The 18,293-nt window shown below is 41.7% G+C and overlaps 1 protein-coding gene across 2 annotated transcripts in view; it reads right to left on the minus strand.

The window, feature by feature from the left end:
• The window catches only part of PDE4B (phosphodiesterase 4B), a 539,031-nt gene that overhangs the window by 137,927 nt on the left and 382,811 nt on the right, over positions 1–18,293 (minus strand). For both annotated transcript variants that reach the window (XM_070786388.1, XM_070786389.1), the window contains 3 exons: positions 17,159–17,353; positions 4,851–4,887; positions 4,649–4,719 (listed from right to left, as the gene is read on the minus strand). In XM_070786388.1, coding sequence (XP_070642489.1) covers positions 4,649–4,719; positions 4,851–4,887; positions 17,159–17,353 — 303 coding nt within the window. The remainder of the gene's footprint in view (positions 1–4,648; positions 4,720–4,850; positions 4,888–17,158; positions 17,354–18,293) is intronic.

Below are 18,293 nucleotides of genomic sequence, written 5' to 3' on the forward strand. Positions count from 1 at the left end.
AATCTGCATGGATTGGTGACCAGACATGTCAGAAATGAAGTGTTTTGTGTGGATAGTAAAGAAGACTCACAGGAAGACAGAACCCACATGGGAAGAACTAAGTTTCTCACCACACAGGAAGGAAAAAACTGAGTTTTTCTTACAAAAGAGCACTGCAAGAATTAGGATGCCAGGTTTCAGGACTGGTTTGGCATGTCTCCAGAAGTGAGCTATTTTTGCACTAATCATTTGATTTCCCTGAGCTCTGGTTCCTTGTCCATTGAGCAGAGGCAACATGCCTGTCACATCACAAATCTTATTTACGGTGATGATAACTGAGATAATGGACATGAAAACTCCAAAGTGTCACACTATTTCTGGCTTCAGCAAGAGATATGTAACCATCACTTACAATAATTCACATTTATTGAGCACTTACCATGTGCTGTAAGTTGTTATAAGTGCTTTACAAATATCAACAAATTTCATTCTCAGAACAACCCTATTTATAGACTGGGAAACTGAGCTCCAGAGAGGTGAAATAATTTCCCCAAGTCACATAATTTTCAATAGGTAGAATTGAGTTAGGAAGTGATAAATAAGGCCCCAGAAGCCATATTCTGTAAAGAAAAAAAAGTGGGGAAACAGAAAGGATCACTTTTGAAAAAGTAATTTTCAAAACATTTCCCTAACAATTATTAATTCAGAGAATTAATGATGAATACTTATGGAGCAAACACTATTTGTCAGGTGTTCTGCTAATTCTTAGAGAGTCAAGGAAAAGAAAATGTAATTTTCAAGGGTCCTTACAAGACACACAGTCTAGTAGTAGGAGTGGCAAAGACCCATCCATGATTTGCAGAGTGTTCTGGGGCCACTGAAGGACGCTCAGCCAGGCTTGACAGGGTCGGGGGAAGCATCCTGGTGAAGGTGACACAGAGGTGTGTATAAAGGACCAGCAAGATTCAGTGGCACAATCAATGGAAGGTGGAGAGAGACACTTTAGGAGGTGAGAACAGTAAGTCCATGATTAGGATATAGAATAGAACACGCAGGGAACAAACATGACGCAGATGATAGAACGTGATGTCATGTGGCCAGACTCCTGGTCTGATTGTACACCTCTGTACCTCTGGGAATGTCCCATTAGAATGGAAATCCTGAAAAGGGCAGAGAACTTGTATGTTATGGTCACTAATTATATCACCAATGCCTGGTACAAGGTGGTGCTCAATACATATTTGTTAAGTACAAACAAAAATACGTGGATGAATAGTATCTGAATAAATACTTGTTGAGAGAATTATTTAATAATAAACACAGAGCACCTCTGCAAATGAGGGCTTTCCTTGTGGTTCAGCTGGTAAAGAATCCGCCTGCAATGCTGGAGATTAGGGTTCTATCCCTGGGTTGGGAAGATCCCCTGAAGAAGGGAAAGGCTACCCACTGCAGTATTCTGGCCTGGAGAATTCCATGGACTGTATAGCCCATGGGGTCACAAAGAGTCGGAGATGACCGAGCGACTTTTACTCACTTCACCACTGCAAATGAGGTTGGGAAAGCTTCTAGCTTTCCTGTATATCCAGTGTAAACTCGATCAACTATCAGTCCAACTAGCTTGAGTTAGATCACAAGACACCTTGGGGCCAAGCACCTGCATTCATCTTAATGATTAGACAGTGAACCACTGAAGCTGGAAAGTGACACAGCCACATAGTAGTGAAAAAGATGACTACGGTGGCACTTTGGAGAATAATTCAGAGGAGGAGAAACTGATGATGGGAAAAACTCCATAGAAATATGTAGGACCATCTCACAGGAAGCCCCCGTGAAAAATGATAGAACAGTGAAAGGAAAAGTTAGCTTTCAAGGTAGGGTCTACTCTTACTTTTAATAACGCCATTCAATAAAAATTTGGATAAAAGCAAAACAGAGGGTTGAAGAATAATTTCAGAAAGACTAGAGAGACAGGATTTCCTACAGGGTGAACACTAGCTTAGAAAAATCAGGAGACTTAAGGTTTTGTCCTGGTGTGTCTTTAGCCTATGGTATGGTTGTTAGCAACTTGCTGGATTTCTGAGGGCCTAATTTCTCCTTCTGTAAAACAAAGCTGCTGAATCAATGGTCTCAAAGTTCTCCTCTGGCCCTACCATTCCAGGATCACGAGTTCTATCATCTCCTTTTCTTAAAAAAAAAAAAAAAAAAAATTATTTATTTTTGGTTGTGCTAGGTCTTCCTTGCTGCACACGACTTTCTCTAGTTGCAGTGAGCAGGGGCCACTCTTCATTGCTATTCTTTCTTGAGGCACCGCAGGCTTCTCACTGGGGTGGCTTCTTTTGTTGCAGAGCACAGGTTCTAGGCCCACAGGCTTCAGTGGTTGCGGCACATAGGCTCAGCTGTTGTTACAAATGGACTTAAGTTGCTCCACAGCACATAAAATCTTCCTGGATCAGGGATCAAACTTGTGTCCCCTGCATTGGTAGGCAGACTCTATCCACTGAAACACCAGGGAAGTTTGGTTCTATGACCTTCTGGTTTCTGCGATGATTGTTAAATTGCTGGATAGTGAATGACATAGCACTTAGACCCACAGATTGAAATGATTTTGGAGGAGAAAGCTACTGCAGTATGATCAGCTCAAACCTTTCATTTAACAGATAAGGTGACCACAGTTCAGCCATGTTAGTTGAAATGGCCAAGCTTATGTAGCTTGTTAAAGACAGAAGAGAGGATAGTGCTACTCTTAATCATCAAATTACATGCATCTGTTTATATATTACCGAAACATAGGCAACTTGGACCTGACCTTTTGTTACTTTTAATCTTAAATTTGAACTTCTGAACTCATTAATAGCTTAATCCAAAATAATTTTAATAGAATTTATGGTCTTTACTGATGAGTACTCATATATCTTAGATGACACCACCCTAATGGCAGAAAGTGAAGAGGGACTAAAAAGCCTCTTGATGAAAGTGAAAGAGGAGAGTGAAAAAGTTGGCTTAAAGCTCAACATTCAGAAAACTAAGATCATGGCATCCAGTCCCATCACTTCATGGGAAATAGATGGGGAAACAGTGGAAACAGTGGCTGACTTTATCTTTGGGGGCTCCAAAATCACTGCAGATGGTGACTGCAGCCATGAAATTAAAAGACGCTTACTCCTTAGAAGGAAAGTTATGACCAATCTAGATGGCATATTAAAAAGCAGAGACATTACTTTGTCAACAAAGGTCCATCTAGTCAAGGCTATGGTTTTTCCAGTGGTCATATATGGATGTGAGAGTTGGACTGTGAAGAAAGCTGAGTGCTGAAGAATTGATGCTTTTGAACTGTGGTGTTGGAGAAGACTCTTGAGAGTCCCTTGGACTGCAAGAAGATCCAACCAGTCCATTCTAAAGGAGATCAGTCCTGGGTGTTCACTGGAAGGACTAAAGCTCAAGCTGAAACTCTAATACTTTGGCCACCTCATAGGAAGAGTTGACTCATTGGAAAAGACCCTGATGCTGGGAGGGATTGGGGGCAGGAGGAGAAGGGGACGCCAGAGGATGAGATGGCTGGATGGCATCACTGACTTAATGGACATGAGTTTGTGTAAACTCTGGGAGTTGGTGATGGACAGGGTTGCTGGTGTGCTATGATTCATGAGGTCGCAAAGAGTCGGACACGACTGAGCGACTGAACTGAACTGAACTGATTCATATTTTCAAGCAGTAAATACAAAAGGAGAAAGGAAAAAAAAATCTCATCCTTTCATTTGTTAAACTCTTTTCTACTAAGTGTTAAAGATACAAAGATTAATAAGATCTGGACTAATTTCTAACGTCTTCGGTTCAGTTCAGTCGCTCAGTCGTGTCCGACTCTTTGCGACCCCATGAACCACAGCACACCAGGCCTCCCTGTCCATCACCAACTCCCGGAGTTCACCCAGACCCATATCCATTGAGTCGGTGATGCCATGTAACTATCTCATCCTCTGTCGTCCCCTTCTCCTCCTCCCCTCAATCTTTCCCAGAATGAGGATCTTTTCAAGTGAGTCAGTTCTTCGCATCAGGTGGCCAAAGTATTGGAGTTTCAGCTTCACTATCAGTCCTTCCAATGAATATTCAGGAATGATTTTCTTTAGGATGGACTGATTAGATCTCCTTGCTGTCCAAGGGACTCTCAAGAGTCTTCTCCAACACCATAGTTCAAAAGCATCAATTCTTCTGCACTCAGCTTTCTTTATAGTCCAACTCTCACATCCATACATGACTATTGGAAAAACCATAGCCTTTGGAAAAACCATAGCCTTGACTAGACAGACCTTTGTTGACAAAGTAATGTCTCTGCATTTCAATATGCTGTCTAGGTTGGTCATAACTTTCCTTCCAAAGAGTAAGCATATTTTAACTCCATGGCCACAATCACCATCTGCAGTGATTTTGGAGCCCAGTAAAATAAAGTCAGCCACTGTTTCTACTGTTTCCCCATCTATTTGCCATGAAATGATACCAGTTCTAAAATACTATGGTGATCCATCCTACTTCCAAATGTTATCATGTACCCTAACCTAGAGAGGAGGACAAATTTCCATTCATTAGTGTTAAGTTGTGTGTTTGTGTGTGTTAGTGCTATACAGTGTTTCACCTTTTGGAAGGGATTCATAACTTCACAAATATGTGTGCTTACTTATTGGATGTTCCGTGAAGGTTTGTCAGCAGAGTAAAGTTGTTTCTCACACTTCGCAAGCTGGCAAGGACCTAAAAGGAAAATATTTCCACAGTTAGGAGTGGTTAGGAACAAAAGGAGAGGGCTAGGTAGGTTCATAGACCACTCTTAGAAACTATACTCAGGGACAGAGCGAGAATGAGCCAGGCAGCATGATACGTACCTGGGCAAAAGGTGTTACAATCAAGTCATCGCCATGTCTGGTGAAAAGAGAGAGAGAGAAAAAAAAAAAAAAACTTTAAAATGTATTTGCATTATAACTATGACATATAAACTGTCATTAAACTTCATCGGTGTTAGCAACACAAATGTTAGACAAGTCATTCTACCTGGATATAAGGCAGGACTGATTTAGGCAGAGATGGGAATTTCAGGACCTTGAAAGAAAAAAGAAAAACCCACCAGGTTCATAGCTCCTAGATTTACAGTGGCTACACATAAAAACACTTGCAAGTAAGTTTATATCTTCAGGGTATATTCTCATTAAATAGCAGACCCAGAGAACTGTAATTCAAAGCGATTTGTGGATTTTGGTTGCCAGAGCCAGGAAATTCAAAGGGAGGGCTGCTCACAGGCACACACAGGGCTGGAAAAAATGGCCTAACAGTCTGGATAAAGGTTAACTTTGGATTTCCTGGCTTTTGTTGATTTGAACCACAGCCTTAATGCCATTTAAACACAGATTTCTGTCTGGGAATCCCATTACTTTTGTTTTTAATATAACTTTTTTCTTAAAGTACCCAAGGAAAAGCTTTTACGGGAGTGTAGGGATTGAACCTACTATTATCATATCACCATCTCTCACTTTGTCCCAAAGATTTGATTGAGCTGAGCCACATAAATTCTGTACTTGGGAATACTCAGAAGTGTGTTTTCAGGAGACTTCTCTCTCTGGTACAGGCTTTGATAAATCTTCTTAAATCCACATGGCAAGATCTCCATTAAAACCATTAGAGGACACGCTGGGCTGAGCTGTAGACACATAATCGGGCCAATTTGCTATCACAGTGTGAATCATAAGTTGCGCAGAAAGTAGTGGACAGTGACTTTCCTTCACTGTCTGATCATCTGCTTTGTATCATCGATCACTGCACAAATATGGCACTTATTTGCTAGCTATCAGAGTGCAACCAATGGTTATTAAGCACCTGCCCAGCACCAGGCATCAGGTGAGGCCTTGGGATCCAGGCTTGGATAACACCTGTATCCTTGGGGACCTCTTCTTTAGTGTGGGTTTTTATTTTAGGGTTTCATTTAGTACAATATTTTCTGTTCTACTGTGGTTTTTAGCTAGAAGTCCCCCTTCAATTTCATCTAGTAAACTTTCTGTGCATCTGCTTTGTACAGTGACTATAAAAAGAACACTGACAAGACTAAGCATTCTTTGAATGATTGCCATCTGTCAGGTCCTCCGGGAAGCCTCATTTAACTCTTGTAAGAAGACTTGAAGCAGCTAATCTTAGGCCTATTTTATAGATAATATCAAAGCTCAGAGTAGGTAAGCCATTGCTTAACCAGCACATAGCTAATAAATGGAAGAACTAAAACTATCAGATTCCAAAAATCTGTGCTATTAACCATTATGTTTTCCTATTTTTTGATGGCCCTGCATGGTTGACTAAATTCATGGTTGACAGAGTTCACGATCCCCTCAAATTAAAACAGGAGACAAAAAAAAAAAAAAAAATCCAAAACACTGCAGTAGATAGTATAAATCATATAAATATAGAATGAGAATATGAACAATAGATACTTAATGGGGGTACAAAGGAGAAGTGTTAATTACAGATCAGACAAGACAGGAAAGGTTTGATTGAACAGGTGGTATTTGAAATGAATTTGCAAGTATAGGCTTTAAAAGGTAGGGATGGTAGATGCTTCTAATGAGAGCAATACAAGAATAGAGGTCCTGAAATGGGAAAATACTGGACCTGGAGATGCTTGGTGGTTGTTTGGACAGAGCTGAGTACATAACAGACATTTGCAGAGGACAATACTCGAAGGTCCCCCACACTCATATTATGGACATTGTGAACAACGGTTGTGGAATTGGTGCTTAATTCTGCAGAAGAAATGAGGTTTGCGGTGAGATAGGCGAATGTGAAGTCAAGTGGGCCTTAGAAAGCATCACTACGAACAAAGCTAGTGGAGGTGATGGAATTCCAGTTGAGCTATTTCAAATCCTGGAAGATGATGCTGTGAAAGTGCTGCACTCAATATGCCAGCAAATTTGGAAAACTCAGCAGTGGCCACAGGATTGGAAAACGTCAGTTTTCATTCCAATCCCAAAGAAAGGCAACACCAAAGAATGCTCAAACTACCGCACAATTGCACTCATCACACATGCTAGTAAAGGAATGCTCAAAATTCTCCAAGCCAGGCTTCAGCAATACGTGAACTGTGAACTTCCAGATGTTCAAGCTGGTTTTAGAAAAGGCAGAGGAACCAGAGATCAAATTGCCAACATCCGCTGGATCATGAAAAAAGCAAGAGAGTTCCAGAAAAACATCTAGTTCTGCTTTATTGACTATGCCAAAGCCTTTGACTGTGTGGATCACAATAAACTGTGGAAAATTCTGAAAGAGATGGGAATACCAGACCACCTGACCTGCCTCTTGAGAAATCTGTATGCAGGTCAGGAAGCAACAGTTAGAACTGGGCATGGAACAACAGACTGGTTCCAAATAGGAAAAGGAGTACGTCAAGGCTGTATACTGTCACCCTGTTTATTTAACTTATATGCAGAGTACATCATGAGAAATGCTGGGCTGGAAGAAGCACAACCTGGAAATCAAGATTGCTGGGAGAAATATCAAGAACCTCAGACATGCAGATGATACCACCCTTATGGCAGAAAGTGAAGAGGAACTAAAAAGCCTCTTGATGAAAGTGAAAGAGGAGAGTGAAAAAGTTGGCTGAAAGCTCAACAATCAGAAAACGAAGATCATGGCATCTGGTCCCATCACTTCATGGCAAATAGATGGGGAAACAGTGGAAGCAGTGTCAGACTTTATTATTTTGGGCTCCAAAATCACTCAGATGGTGACTGCAGCCATGAAATTAAAGGATGCTTACTCCTTGGAAGGAAAGTTATGACCAAGCTTGATAGCATATTCAAAAGTAGAGACATTACTTTGCCAACAAAGGTCTGTCTAGTCAAGGCTATGGTTTTTCCAGTGGTCATGTATGGATGTGAGAGTTGGACTGTGAAGAAAGCTGCTGCTTCTGCTGCTAAGCTGCTTCAGTCGTGTCCGACTCTGTGCGACCCCATCCGAAGAATTGATGCTTTTGAACTGTGGTGTTGGAGAAGACTCCTGAGAGTCCCCTGGACTGCAAGGAGATCCAATTAGTCCGTTCTAAAGGAGATCAGTCCTGGGTATTCACTGGAAGGACTGGTGCTCAAGCTGAAACTCCAATACTTTGGCCACCTTATAGAAGAGTTGACTCATTGGAAAAGACTCTGATGCTGGGAGGGATTGGTGGCAGGAGCAGAAGGGGATGACAGAGGATGAGATGGCTGGATGGCATCACCAACTCGATGGACATGGGTTTGGGTGAACTCCAGGCATTGGACAGGGAGGCTGGCATGCTGCAATTCATGGGGTCGCAAAGAGTCAGACACGACTGAGTGACTGAACTGGCTAACTGAGGCGAACAGAAAAGTGCTTTGGAAAGCAAAATGCTATGGGCATGAGAGATAGAAGCGAGGGCAGCGCCAAGAAGAATGGTTGGAAGGATGTTGCTGTCAGTCAGATGAGAAGACTTTGGTGAGGGAGAGGAAGAAACAAGCAAAGACAACTGGAAGAGACCCTGAACATGTTGCCAAGGACTTGGCATTAGTTGGATACGGTTCATAAAGAAACACTATTTTCATTTTTAGAACAGGTATCTGGGAAAATAGTGAAGTCATGAGTAGAAATAAAAAAGTGAGGAGGAGTTGGAGGAGATGTGTCACTTTCTCACACATTGAGTTTTAAGATACTCATTGATATCCTGGTGGAAATAGCAAGTGGGAAGACTAAAATATGGGGATTAGAGCTAGAGATTTAGGACTTACTTACAATAATGGGCAACCACTGAAGTAATGGCAGAGAGTGGCTTCATGGATGGGAGTATATAGAGAGATTCAAAGGAAGAACCTCAGGGTTCTTGGAGAGGAGTGAAAACGAGAGACAGAGTAAGAGTGAAGAGACATGCAGTTGTAATAAATGCAGGGTGGTGAGATGTTACAAGAACTGCCCCTTCCCAAGCTTTTTTGGGGGGATGAACTTCAGATGGGTGAAATAGCCTACTATTTGTTCAGATTTCTCCTGTGAAGTTCATATTGTTCAGAAGACATCCTGGGTGAGTTGGGAATACAGTGACAGTGTTAGACTTAAGTAGATCAGCTATGGCTCCTGGATTTCTGGAATCTACATTCCCAACAAAAGTTAAATAATATGAGCAAATTTCACACATAAATAGTGCCAAAAGCTGATATACTTTTGCATGAATAGGGAGCTACTAAAACTGTACAAACTAATGATTCAAGGCAGGTTAAAAAAATTCAGACAGTGAGCGAGTATGAAGCCTGGCCAGCAGCACACAGGCACCTGGGCCAACTTGGGTTCATCTGGTGTGGAGCTCAGGCGTGGACCCACAGCAGGTAGCCCAAGCTCAACATTCAGAAAACTAAGATCATGGCATCTGGTCCCATCACTTCATGGCAAACAGATGTGGAAAGAATGGAAACAGTAACAGACTTCATTTTTTTGAGCTCCGAAATCACTGCAGATGGTAACTGCAGTCATGAAATTAAAAGACGCTTGCTCCTTGGAGGAAAAGTTATGACCAACCTAGACAGCATATTAAAAAGCAGAGACATTACTTTGCTAACAAAGGTAAGTCTAGTCAAAGCTATGATTTTTCCAGTAGTCATGTATGAATGTGAGAGTTGGACTGTGAAGAAAACTGAGTGCCTAAGAATTGATGCTTTTGAACTGTGGTATTGGAGAAGACTCTTGAGAGTCCCTTGGACAGCAAGGAGACCCAATGAGTCCATCCTAAAGGAAATCAGTCCTGAATATTCATTGGAAGGACTGATGGTGAAGCTGAAACTCCAATACTTTGGCCATCTGATGCAAAGAACCGACTCATTTGAAAACGTCCTGATGCTGGGAAAGATTGAGGGCAGGAGGAGAAGGGGACAACAAAGGATGAGATGGTTGAATGGCATCACCAACTCAATGGACATGAGTTTGAGTCAACTCCAGGAGTTGGTGATGAACAGGGAGGCCTGGTGTGCTGCAGTCCATGGGGTCGCAAAGAGTTGGACAAGACTGAGTGGCTGAACTGAAATGAACTGAAATAAAAAAATTCAGAGGGCCCTGTTTTGTCAAAATCACTTTATTATGAAACTTCTGAAATTTATGAGAGTAGAACATTCAGAGGCAAGCGATGAATGTTCAGATCCTGAGCACTGGGTCCCTTGAAGAATTTGAACTGTAAAAGCTAAGGCTGTATGTCAGACAGTAACTGCTATAGAAACGATCAGATAATCTGTAGATAAGAAAACGAAAAAACTTCTGTTTGAGTACAGCCATATAATTTATAAAACTAGTTCAAATTTTTTAAATCATAATTTGATATATGAATAAGAAAAGGGAATGAATATAACAAAATACTTGATTGATTATAGAAACTGATGTAGTTGTTAGTTGCCCAAACCACTAGAGAGGGCACTATCCCACAGGAACAAAACCAGATATTCAGAACCATGGCACGAGCACCATCTAGCGACAAACCCAGCACATTACAATTTTGTAGGCTAATTGGAGACGAGTACTGCCTAGAGAATCCCAGGGACTGCGGGGCCTGGTGGGCTGCCCTCTATGGGGTCGCACAGAGTTGGACACGACTGAAGCGACTTAGCAGCAGCAGCAGCAATTCTGAGGGTCTTAATGGCTTCCCAGGTGGCTCAGTGATAAAGAATCTGCCTGCCAATGCTGGAGGCTTGGGTTTGATTCCTGGGTCAGGGAGATGCCCATTTCCTGGAAGGAAATGGCAACCCACTCCAGTATTCTTGCCTGGAAGATCCCATGGACAGAGGAGCCTGGCAGGCTATAGTCCCTGGGGTCTCGGACACAGCTTAGCAACCAAACAACAACTCTGTGGGTCTTAATTGAGTGTGGGTCTGCTCTCAACAATGAAATACTTTTCTACAAAGCAAAAATGCTTCTTCCTACTGCTGCACTCTGGACTTTATCAATTTCACCTTTCTGTTTCCTATCTACACGCAGAATTTTACTTGTACGTTTTTTTGTAACATTGATTTTAGGCTGTCTTAGAGAAATAGACTATACTGTAGTTAAGAGTACAGCTTTTGCCGCCAGACGGCTTTTGGTTTGCTTCTCAGCTGCACTATTACAAACTATGGGACTCTTACAACGTGTTGTGAGATTTAAATGCGTTATTATGTATGTACCACTCTTACAACAGTGCTTGGCACATAAAAGCACTTTTGCTCTTCTGTAATTAAAAATTGCATGGCTATTTTCCCAACTGGTGAGAACTTCTTTAAGACAATCATTTCTGCCCCCATTAAAATCAAGAGTGCTAATATTTATACTGTACTTTACAGTTACAAAGCATTTTCCTGTGTCTTATTTCATGTGGTAAGGGAATGTCCTTGACCCTAGGGAATGGTGTAAGCACTGATCTTGTTGGTCAAGGCTGAAACCTGCCTCTCTCTCATCCCACAGTCAACCACCACCATCTGTGGATCCTAACTTGCAAATATTTATTAATTGCCCACTAGATCTGTTCTAACATAGAATCCAATCCTTTATTATGTAAATTACCAAAGCTCCTCCCATTTGGCTCTTGGAAATAGCTTTAGGCTTTGTCCACCCTCCAAACTGTTCTTTAGATTGTAATCAGTTATCTTTCAAAAACTTTTGTCTGATTATGTATCTTCCTGCTTAAAAGCCTTTAGTAGCTCCAGGCTGCTTGCCTGCAGCATAAATGCTAAGTCCTCACAGGCCCTTCCTGGTGAGGGTCCTGCTTATTTTTCTAGCAAGTCTCTCACCACTTCCTCATCTTTTTGCATTCTTTGCCTGAGCCACACAGAGCTGTGGTTCCCCAAAACATTCTTGAGAACTAGAGTTGGTGAGCACATGGCCCTTCTTCCTGCACACCCTTCTGCTAATTCCTCTAGTTTAGCTGTAATTCCTCAAAGTAGGCCTCTCACTTTGCCAGGCCAGATCTCTCAAAGTCCTGGGCATCCCTTTCTACCATTGCCGTTTTCTGAAGATATTACAACTATCTATTGACTTGGCTTAGTCAGTAAAGAATCTGCCTGCAATGTGGCAGACCCAGGTTTGATCCCTGGGTGGGGAATATCCCCTGGAGGAGGGCATGGCAATCCACTCCAGTATTCTTGCCTGGAGAATCCAATGGACAGAGGAGCCGGGTGGGCTACAGTCCATGGAATCGCAAAGGGTAGGACATGACTGAGTGACTAAGTACAGCACATTGACTTACTAATATTTTAGCTCCCTTGAAGACACAGAAGATGTCTCATTTGCTTGCAAGGTGTCTAAATGTAAGCAAGTTTTGTTCAAAGAAAGGATGGGTATAATTTTTGTAAGCTGGAAAGGTAGGCAGAGCAGAGATTTGTATCATTATTTTTATTTTTCATCATTATTTAGTCCGTTTATATACTGAATATCCATATGGTTTAGTCATCCAGATTACCTGAATTTGAGTTGTGTTTCCCTGTTTACTGGGCAAATTACTTAACCTCTCTGTGCTCCACTGTTCTCCTCTTTAAGAGAAGACAATTATAGTACCAAGACAGTCACAGTACCACCAAGACAATTACAGTACCAAAACAATGATAGTACTACAATACTGAATTATAGTATTCATGCATTAAGGGGAATAAATGAGTTACAATACGTAAACACTTCAAATAGTTATAGGAAATGCTTAGTAAATGTGTGCTTTTATTCATAGATAATTTAGACACTATGAAAAACATTCAGTGTCTTAAAGTTATGGTACTAGTAGGTATAATGGCTGTAACTCAAGTCTTAGATACCACATTGTATTTTTTTGGTAGCCCATCAATAAACAGGTCTTAAATTTAAGTGGGCTGTTATTTCTACTTTTCCTCTTGGTTTTCAGATCTCATTTCCCGTGACTGCTCTCTCTAGAAATCACTTCTCACATCAACAGTAGCTTTAAAAACTTGTCTGTATAAGACTGCAAATAGGATGACTAAATAAAGGAAACAGGGATCTTCCTTCCCTGTGGCTTTACTGGTGGATAATCAAAGGTGGTTCTGCCCAGGTTGGTTCCTCCAAAGTTTTGGACAATATAACTGGCCTTTGGTATATAGACGCACTCCATTAAAGATGACCAGAACACAGGAACTGAACAGAGATCAATAAATTATTGCCACATCTAAGAAAGCAAGGGGAACTTCCTTTTGGGATCCAATGGTCATCTAGTTTTCTTTACTAGAAACCCTTCTTTCAATCTCTTTTGTTGCTGTATGTTAAAGCCCCTTTTAGTTTTCCATTCACATTTTTACTTAGTCATCTGTTCATTCATTCTCCCTGCCTATATTTTTCCTCCTGAAAGAGTTCAGATGAAAACCTGTAAAAAGACAGCATGGTCTCTACTGTTAAGATTTAATGCCAAGGAATTATGCAGGATGTTCTACCTCTTATGTGCATTCATGACTCTTCTGTGCTGGATATGAGGACTCCTGAGTGGGGAACACGCTGCAGCCCTCACCCCACAGCCTTCACGTGAAGATTCCAGCTCTATTATTGTCTTTCTTTCTCTTGACTTTGTGAATAGAAGGCAGGAGAAGCAGCAAGAGGTTCAGGGACTGTGGTTCCTCTATTTATGTCAAGTCATCCTGAAGAGTAATAGTTGGGTCAAATAGCTTTGAGAGAATGACTTCAGTTTAGCTCAAGATACCTGTGTAAATCTGCCTACAATACAGGAGACCTGGGTTTGATTCCTGGATTGGGAAGACTCCTTGAAGGAGGAAATGGGAATCCACTCCAGTATTCTTGCCTGGAGAATTCCATGGACAGAGAAGCCTGGTGGGCTGTGGTCCATGGGGTCACAAACAGTTGGACATAACTGAAAAGACTGAGCACACACCCATGTAAAACGGGATTTTCCAACGTAGTCCTGATAAAATGAAATTCCAGAAGAATCTGGATATTCAAGTCCTACTTCTTGCTGTGTTTAGAAATATAAATTCCTAAACTGACAAATACATGAAAGTTTTACTGTCATGTTGAAATATTTGCAAAACAACATTGTGTGCTATTTTTATTCACTCAAAAATGTTAATATATTTTGTTATCAGTATCTTTGACAGGATGAGATCATGTTGTCAAATGTTTTTTCTTGGGAAGGACTATTCTTTATTTTGAAAGTGTGCCCCATGTTTTAAAGTTTGTTTTTTTTTTTTTTTAAGTGAGAATGATACTAGTTATTTTGCATATATAATTCTTATCTGTCTAAATCTAAAGTTGGCAACACTCTATAGGTTCTAAAGTTAGGGGAAATTTTTGCTGGTTGATAAAACTGAAAAGAGGCTAACCATTAATTTAGGGACCCTGGATGCAGAGTCATTCAGAACTAGATGTCTGTTTCTACAGCTATAGACTGAGTTGAACTGTGATCTTTAAGATCTCTTCAAGTTCAAAATTTCTATAACCTTTTGATTGTAAGTAAGGAATTGGTGGAGTTTAATTTTAAATTTGGTTAGAATCTGCTGGGAAGCCTCTGAGTGACCCGGAGACACATCAAGCTGTTTGTCATGAGTCTGGGGGAGCCACCAGCTGCTGTCCAAAGTTAGTCTTTCTCCCATGAAACACTCTGAATGAGGCTCTAATTACCTCCATCTTGCCACATCTTCCGCCCAGGGAGGAGAAAGGTGAAAGGTGTTTGTTTTGGTGGAAGAGAAAATTCCAGGTATGTTCACTGTCAAAGTCTCCATTTGAGCCTTGGTCAGAAACTTCCTTAGCACTACGTGATCTACAGCAAAGAGGTATCTACCCTGCATTCACGTTTTCTACCTCTTAGTAGAGATTCTACTTTGCAGTTTGAAGAGCATGCTAAGTCACTTCAGTCGTGTCCGACTCTGTGCGGCCCCATAGATGGCAGCCCACCAGGCTCCCCCATCCCTGGGATTCTCCGGGCAAGAACACTGGAGTGGGGTGCCATTTCCTTCTCCAATGCATGAAAGTGAAAAGTGAAAGTGAAGTCACTCAGTCGTGTCCGGCCCTCAGCGACCCCACGGACTGCAGCCCACCAGGCTCCTCCGTCCATGGGATTTTCCAGGCAAGAGTACTGGAGTGGGGTGCCATTGCCTCGGCAGAGTCCAAAAGTTTTGCCTGTACAAAACTGCCTGTCTTATCTACATCAAGGGATAATAGCGTAGCACAGAGTCATATAGGAGGGGTAGGTTTCTCAACTTCTCAGAATCTCTGTTTCATCCTCTATAGAGAAGAGATAATAATGCCGCCCACCTGACAGGACTGTGGCAAAGATTAAAAAGCATAACATATGTAAACAAACAGGGCTCCCTGGTATGCACTAACTGAATGCTTCCTTCCACATAACACCAGAGTTCCTCTTTCTTATGTAACTGTAACCTTCCTGAGAACATGCAACTTTTTTGAGAATAGCATTTATTTTTTAACTTCTCTGTGATTTTTCCACTATTCTGTTCATCTTTTACTCCCAGAGCCTGGCACACTGCCTGGAACATAGGTGAGCTTCAGTAGAGAAAGTGAAAGTAAAAGTTGCTCAGTTGTGTCTGACTCTTTGCGACCACATAGACCGTACAGTCCATGCAATTCTCCAGTCCAGAACACTGGAGTGGGTAGCCTTTCCCTTCTCCAGGGGATCTTCCCAACCCAGGGATCGAACCCAGGTCTCCCTCATTGCAGGCAGATTGTTTAGCAGCTTAGCCACAAGGGAAGCCCTGATTGTCAGTAAATATTAGCCAAATGAGTTTTGGTCCACCAATGATTGAGATGTTTTAGGGCAGGAGTGCTTCTATTAAGGGCTTTCTAGATGGCTCAGTGGCAAAGAATCCACCTGCCAATGCAGAAGATGCAGGAGACTTGGGTTCTATTCCTGGGACAGGAAAATCCCCTGGAGGAGGAAATGGCAACCCACATCAGTATTCTTGCTTGGAGAATTCTATGGATAGAGGAGACTGGTAGACTATAGTCTATATGATTGCAGAGTCAGACACGACTGAGCGACTGAGTACATGCTTCTATTAAAATTAGCTGGTAGAAGTGCCCTGGGGCATATTATCTTATTGGTTGGTTTAAAATACCCTGTGCCCCTTTCACAAAAGGGTGACCCTTTTTAGCTTCCTTTCCAACAACTGAGGAGAGCCCAGTGGAACTTTCCAGTTTGGAGACTTTAGGGAGCTACTGATATTTTTATAACATATGATATTAAAAACAATTGTACATGTGCCCAGAAAACTTTTAAGGCTCGCATTCCATCATCCAATTTTATTTGGTTTCAGAAACTCAATAAATAAGTAACACAACCCTGTCACTGTTCTTTAAATACAAATTAGAGATCTCCAGTTAATAGCAGCAAAACAGAAATATCAGCCATGCTTAATAGGGTGGTGGAAGTGTGTCCTGTCTCACCTAGGAGCCAGGCAATAAGTGGGCATTGTGTCAAGGTTCCAGAGAAGGGACACAGACATGTGACTAGATGACAATTCACTAAATGTTACCCAGCAAAGGCCACTCAGAGAAGTTGCATGTCACCAACCACCTTTCCTTCTCTGCTATAGCCTGATGTAAACTGCACATGCCTTGCAAAGTCAGATTGTGGTTTGCAAAAAACTGTTAAGGTTCTCGTGCCATAAACGATTCAGCAGTTCAGGAAATGAAGCTGATTTTTTTTTTTAAGTATTAGAGAATGAACTTCAGCAGGGAGGGGAGACTAGGGGAAAGAGATACTTAGGGAGTTTGGGTACAAGGTGCTATATTTAAAATGGATAACTAACAAGGTCCTACTGTTTAGCACAGGAAACTCTGCTCAATGTTATGTGGCAGCCTGGATGGGAGGGAGGTTCGGGGGAGAATGGATACATGTATGTATATGACTGAGTCCCTTTGTTGTCCATCTGAAACTATCACATTGTTGATTGGCTATACTCCAGTATAAAATCAAAAGCTTAAAAAGTATCAATAACAGAAGTAAAGCAAACACTGTGCCTAAGGTTTTTAAACACTCTTGTGGATCCTCTATACATTTCGCACTCAAGAGAGCATGTATGCCCTTAAGGTGGTTATCATTGTCATCTCTGCTCCTGTTCACTTTTTTTCTCCCTCTTCCCTTGTGTTAAAGGGGAACAGTGTTGCTCCTCTGATGTGTTAAAGGTGAGGTAAGTGTGAGACAGGGAGCCAGACAGCTCGTACTTACTGCTCACTTGGAAGTGAAGAATTTCTTGACATCGCCTTCGGTGACAAGTCATAGTCGCTGTCTGATCTGTACAGAAAGGACTCTCTGCGCTGGCTGTGCCCGGGGAAGGTGGCATGAAGAACCAGCCCAGAAGAAGAGCTGGCCTGGGGGTCCAGTGGGCTCCGACCTGGGGAAGGGCCATTTTCCACATCAAAGCTTAAAGAGAAAGAAAAAAACCCAGTCACATGAGAACTGACATACAGACACGGAGAACCACGTGTGCTGGGCACGTTACATAGCATTTCACACGCCACGGAGTTTTATGTCTCCAAACAGCTCTGAGTTGCAGTCATCCTCAATATCTTTTATATAAAAAGTCATCTAATCCTCTATTTTATATAAAGGGAACAGTCCACAGAAGTTTAGTCATTAGCAAAGAGTGGAACCAGGATTGGATCCCCAGCACAAAGTCCTATGGCCTTTCAGCGGCATGATAACTTTAACAAATTCATAAAATGAACTGGTGATAATAAGCGACTCCAGATACAGCATCTAACACAGCTCTAAGTGCCAGACACTCAACTATCACTTGAATGAGTCTTCTTAGCTGGGAGACTTCTTTCTGCCATAAATAAATACCACAGTCTCATTAAAGATACAATGTGCATATTTCTGACTGTTTTTAGGAACAAAGTGCTATCCTGAAAACACCCACTGGCTGATTAAACGGGAGGCCCAGTCTGCAACTTACCATTCATACTCAAGTTTAAGCACAGAAAATAACTTAATTAATCTAATAATGCTAAATAGGCCTTCAGGGCAGCAGAGCTTTCTTTCTGGAGGAGAGAGGATGCAGCTATTGACTCAAAAGAAAGAGTATTGTTGAGATTTCTGGTCAGTCTCCCTCACTCTGGAATGGTACCCTCAAGTCCAGATTCATTTGAACAATTTCTGAACAATGACCACACAGGCGGAAGCAGTAGACTCTGTCTATTTTCTCTCTCCCAGTCCTGGTATTACCTTAGGTACTCTGTCTTTCCCGTGCTTTCCACCATCCTCTCTATATTTTTCCTGCATGCACAACCTCAGACTGGCAGTAACCCTCTTGCCTAGCATTTCTCTAGACCACTCACTGCCCTCCAGCTAAAGCTCTGCA

This window comes from Bos indicus, chromosome 3 (assembly GCF_029378745.1).
Source record: "Bos indicus isolate NIAB-ARS_2022 breed Sahiwal x Tharparkar chromosome 3, NIAB-ARS_B.indTharparkar_mat_pri_1.0, whole genome shotgun sequence".
NCBI lineage: Eukaryota > Metazoa > Chordata > Mammalia > Artiodactyla > Bovidae > Bos > Bos indicus.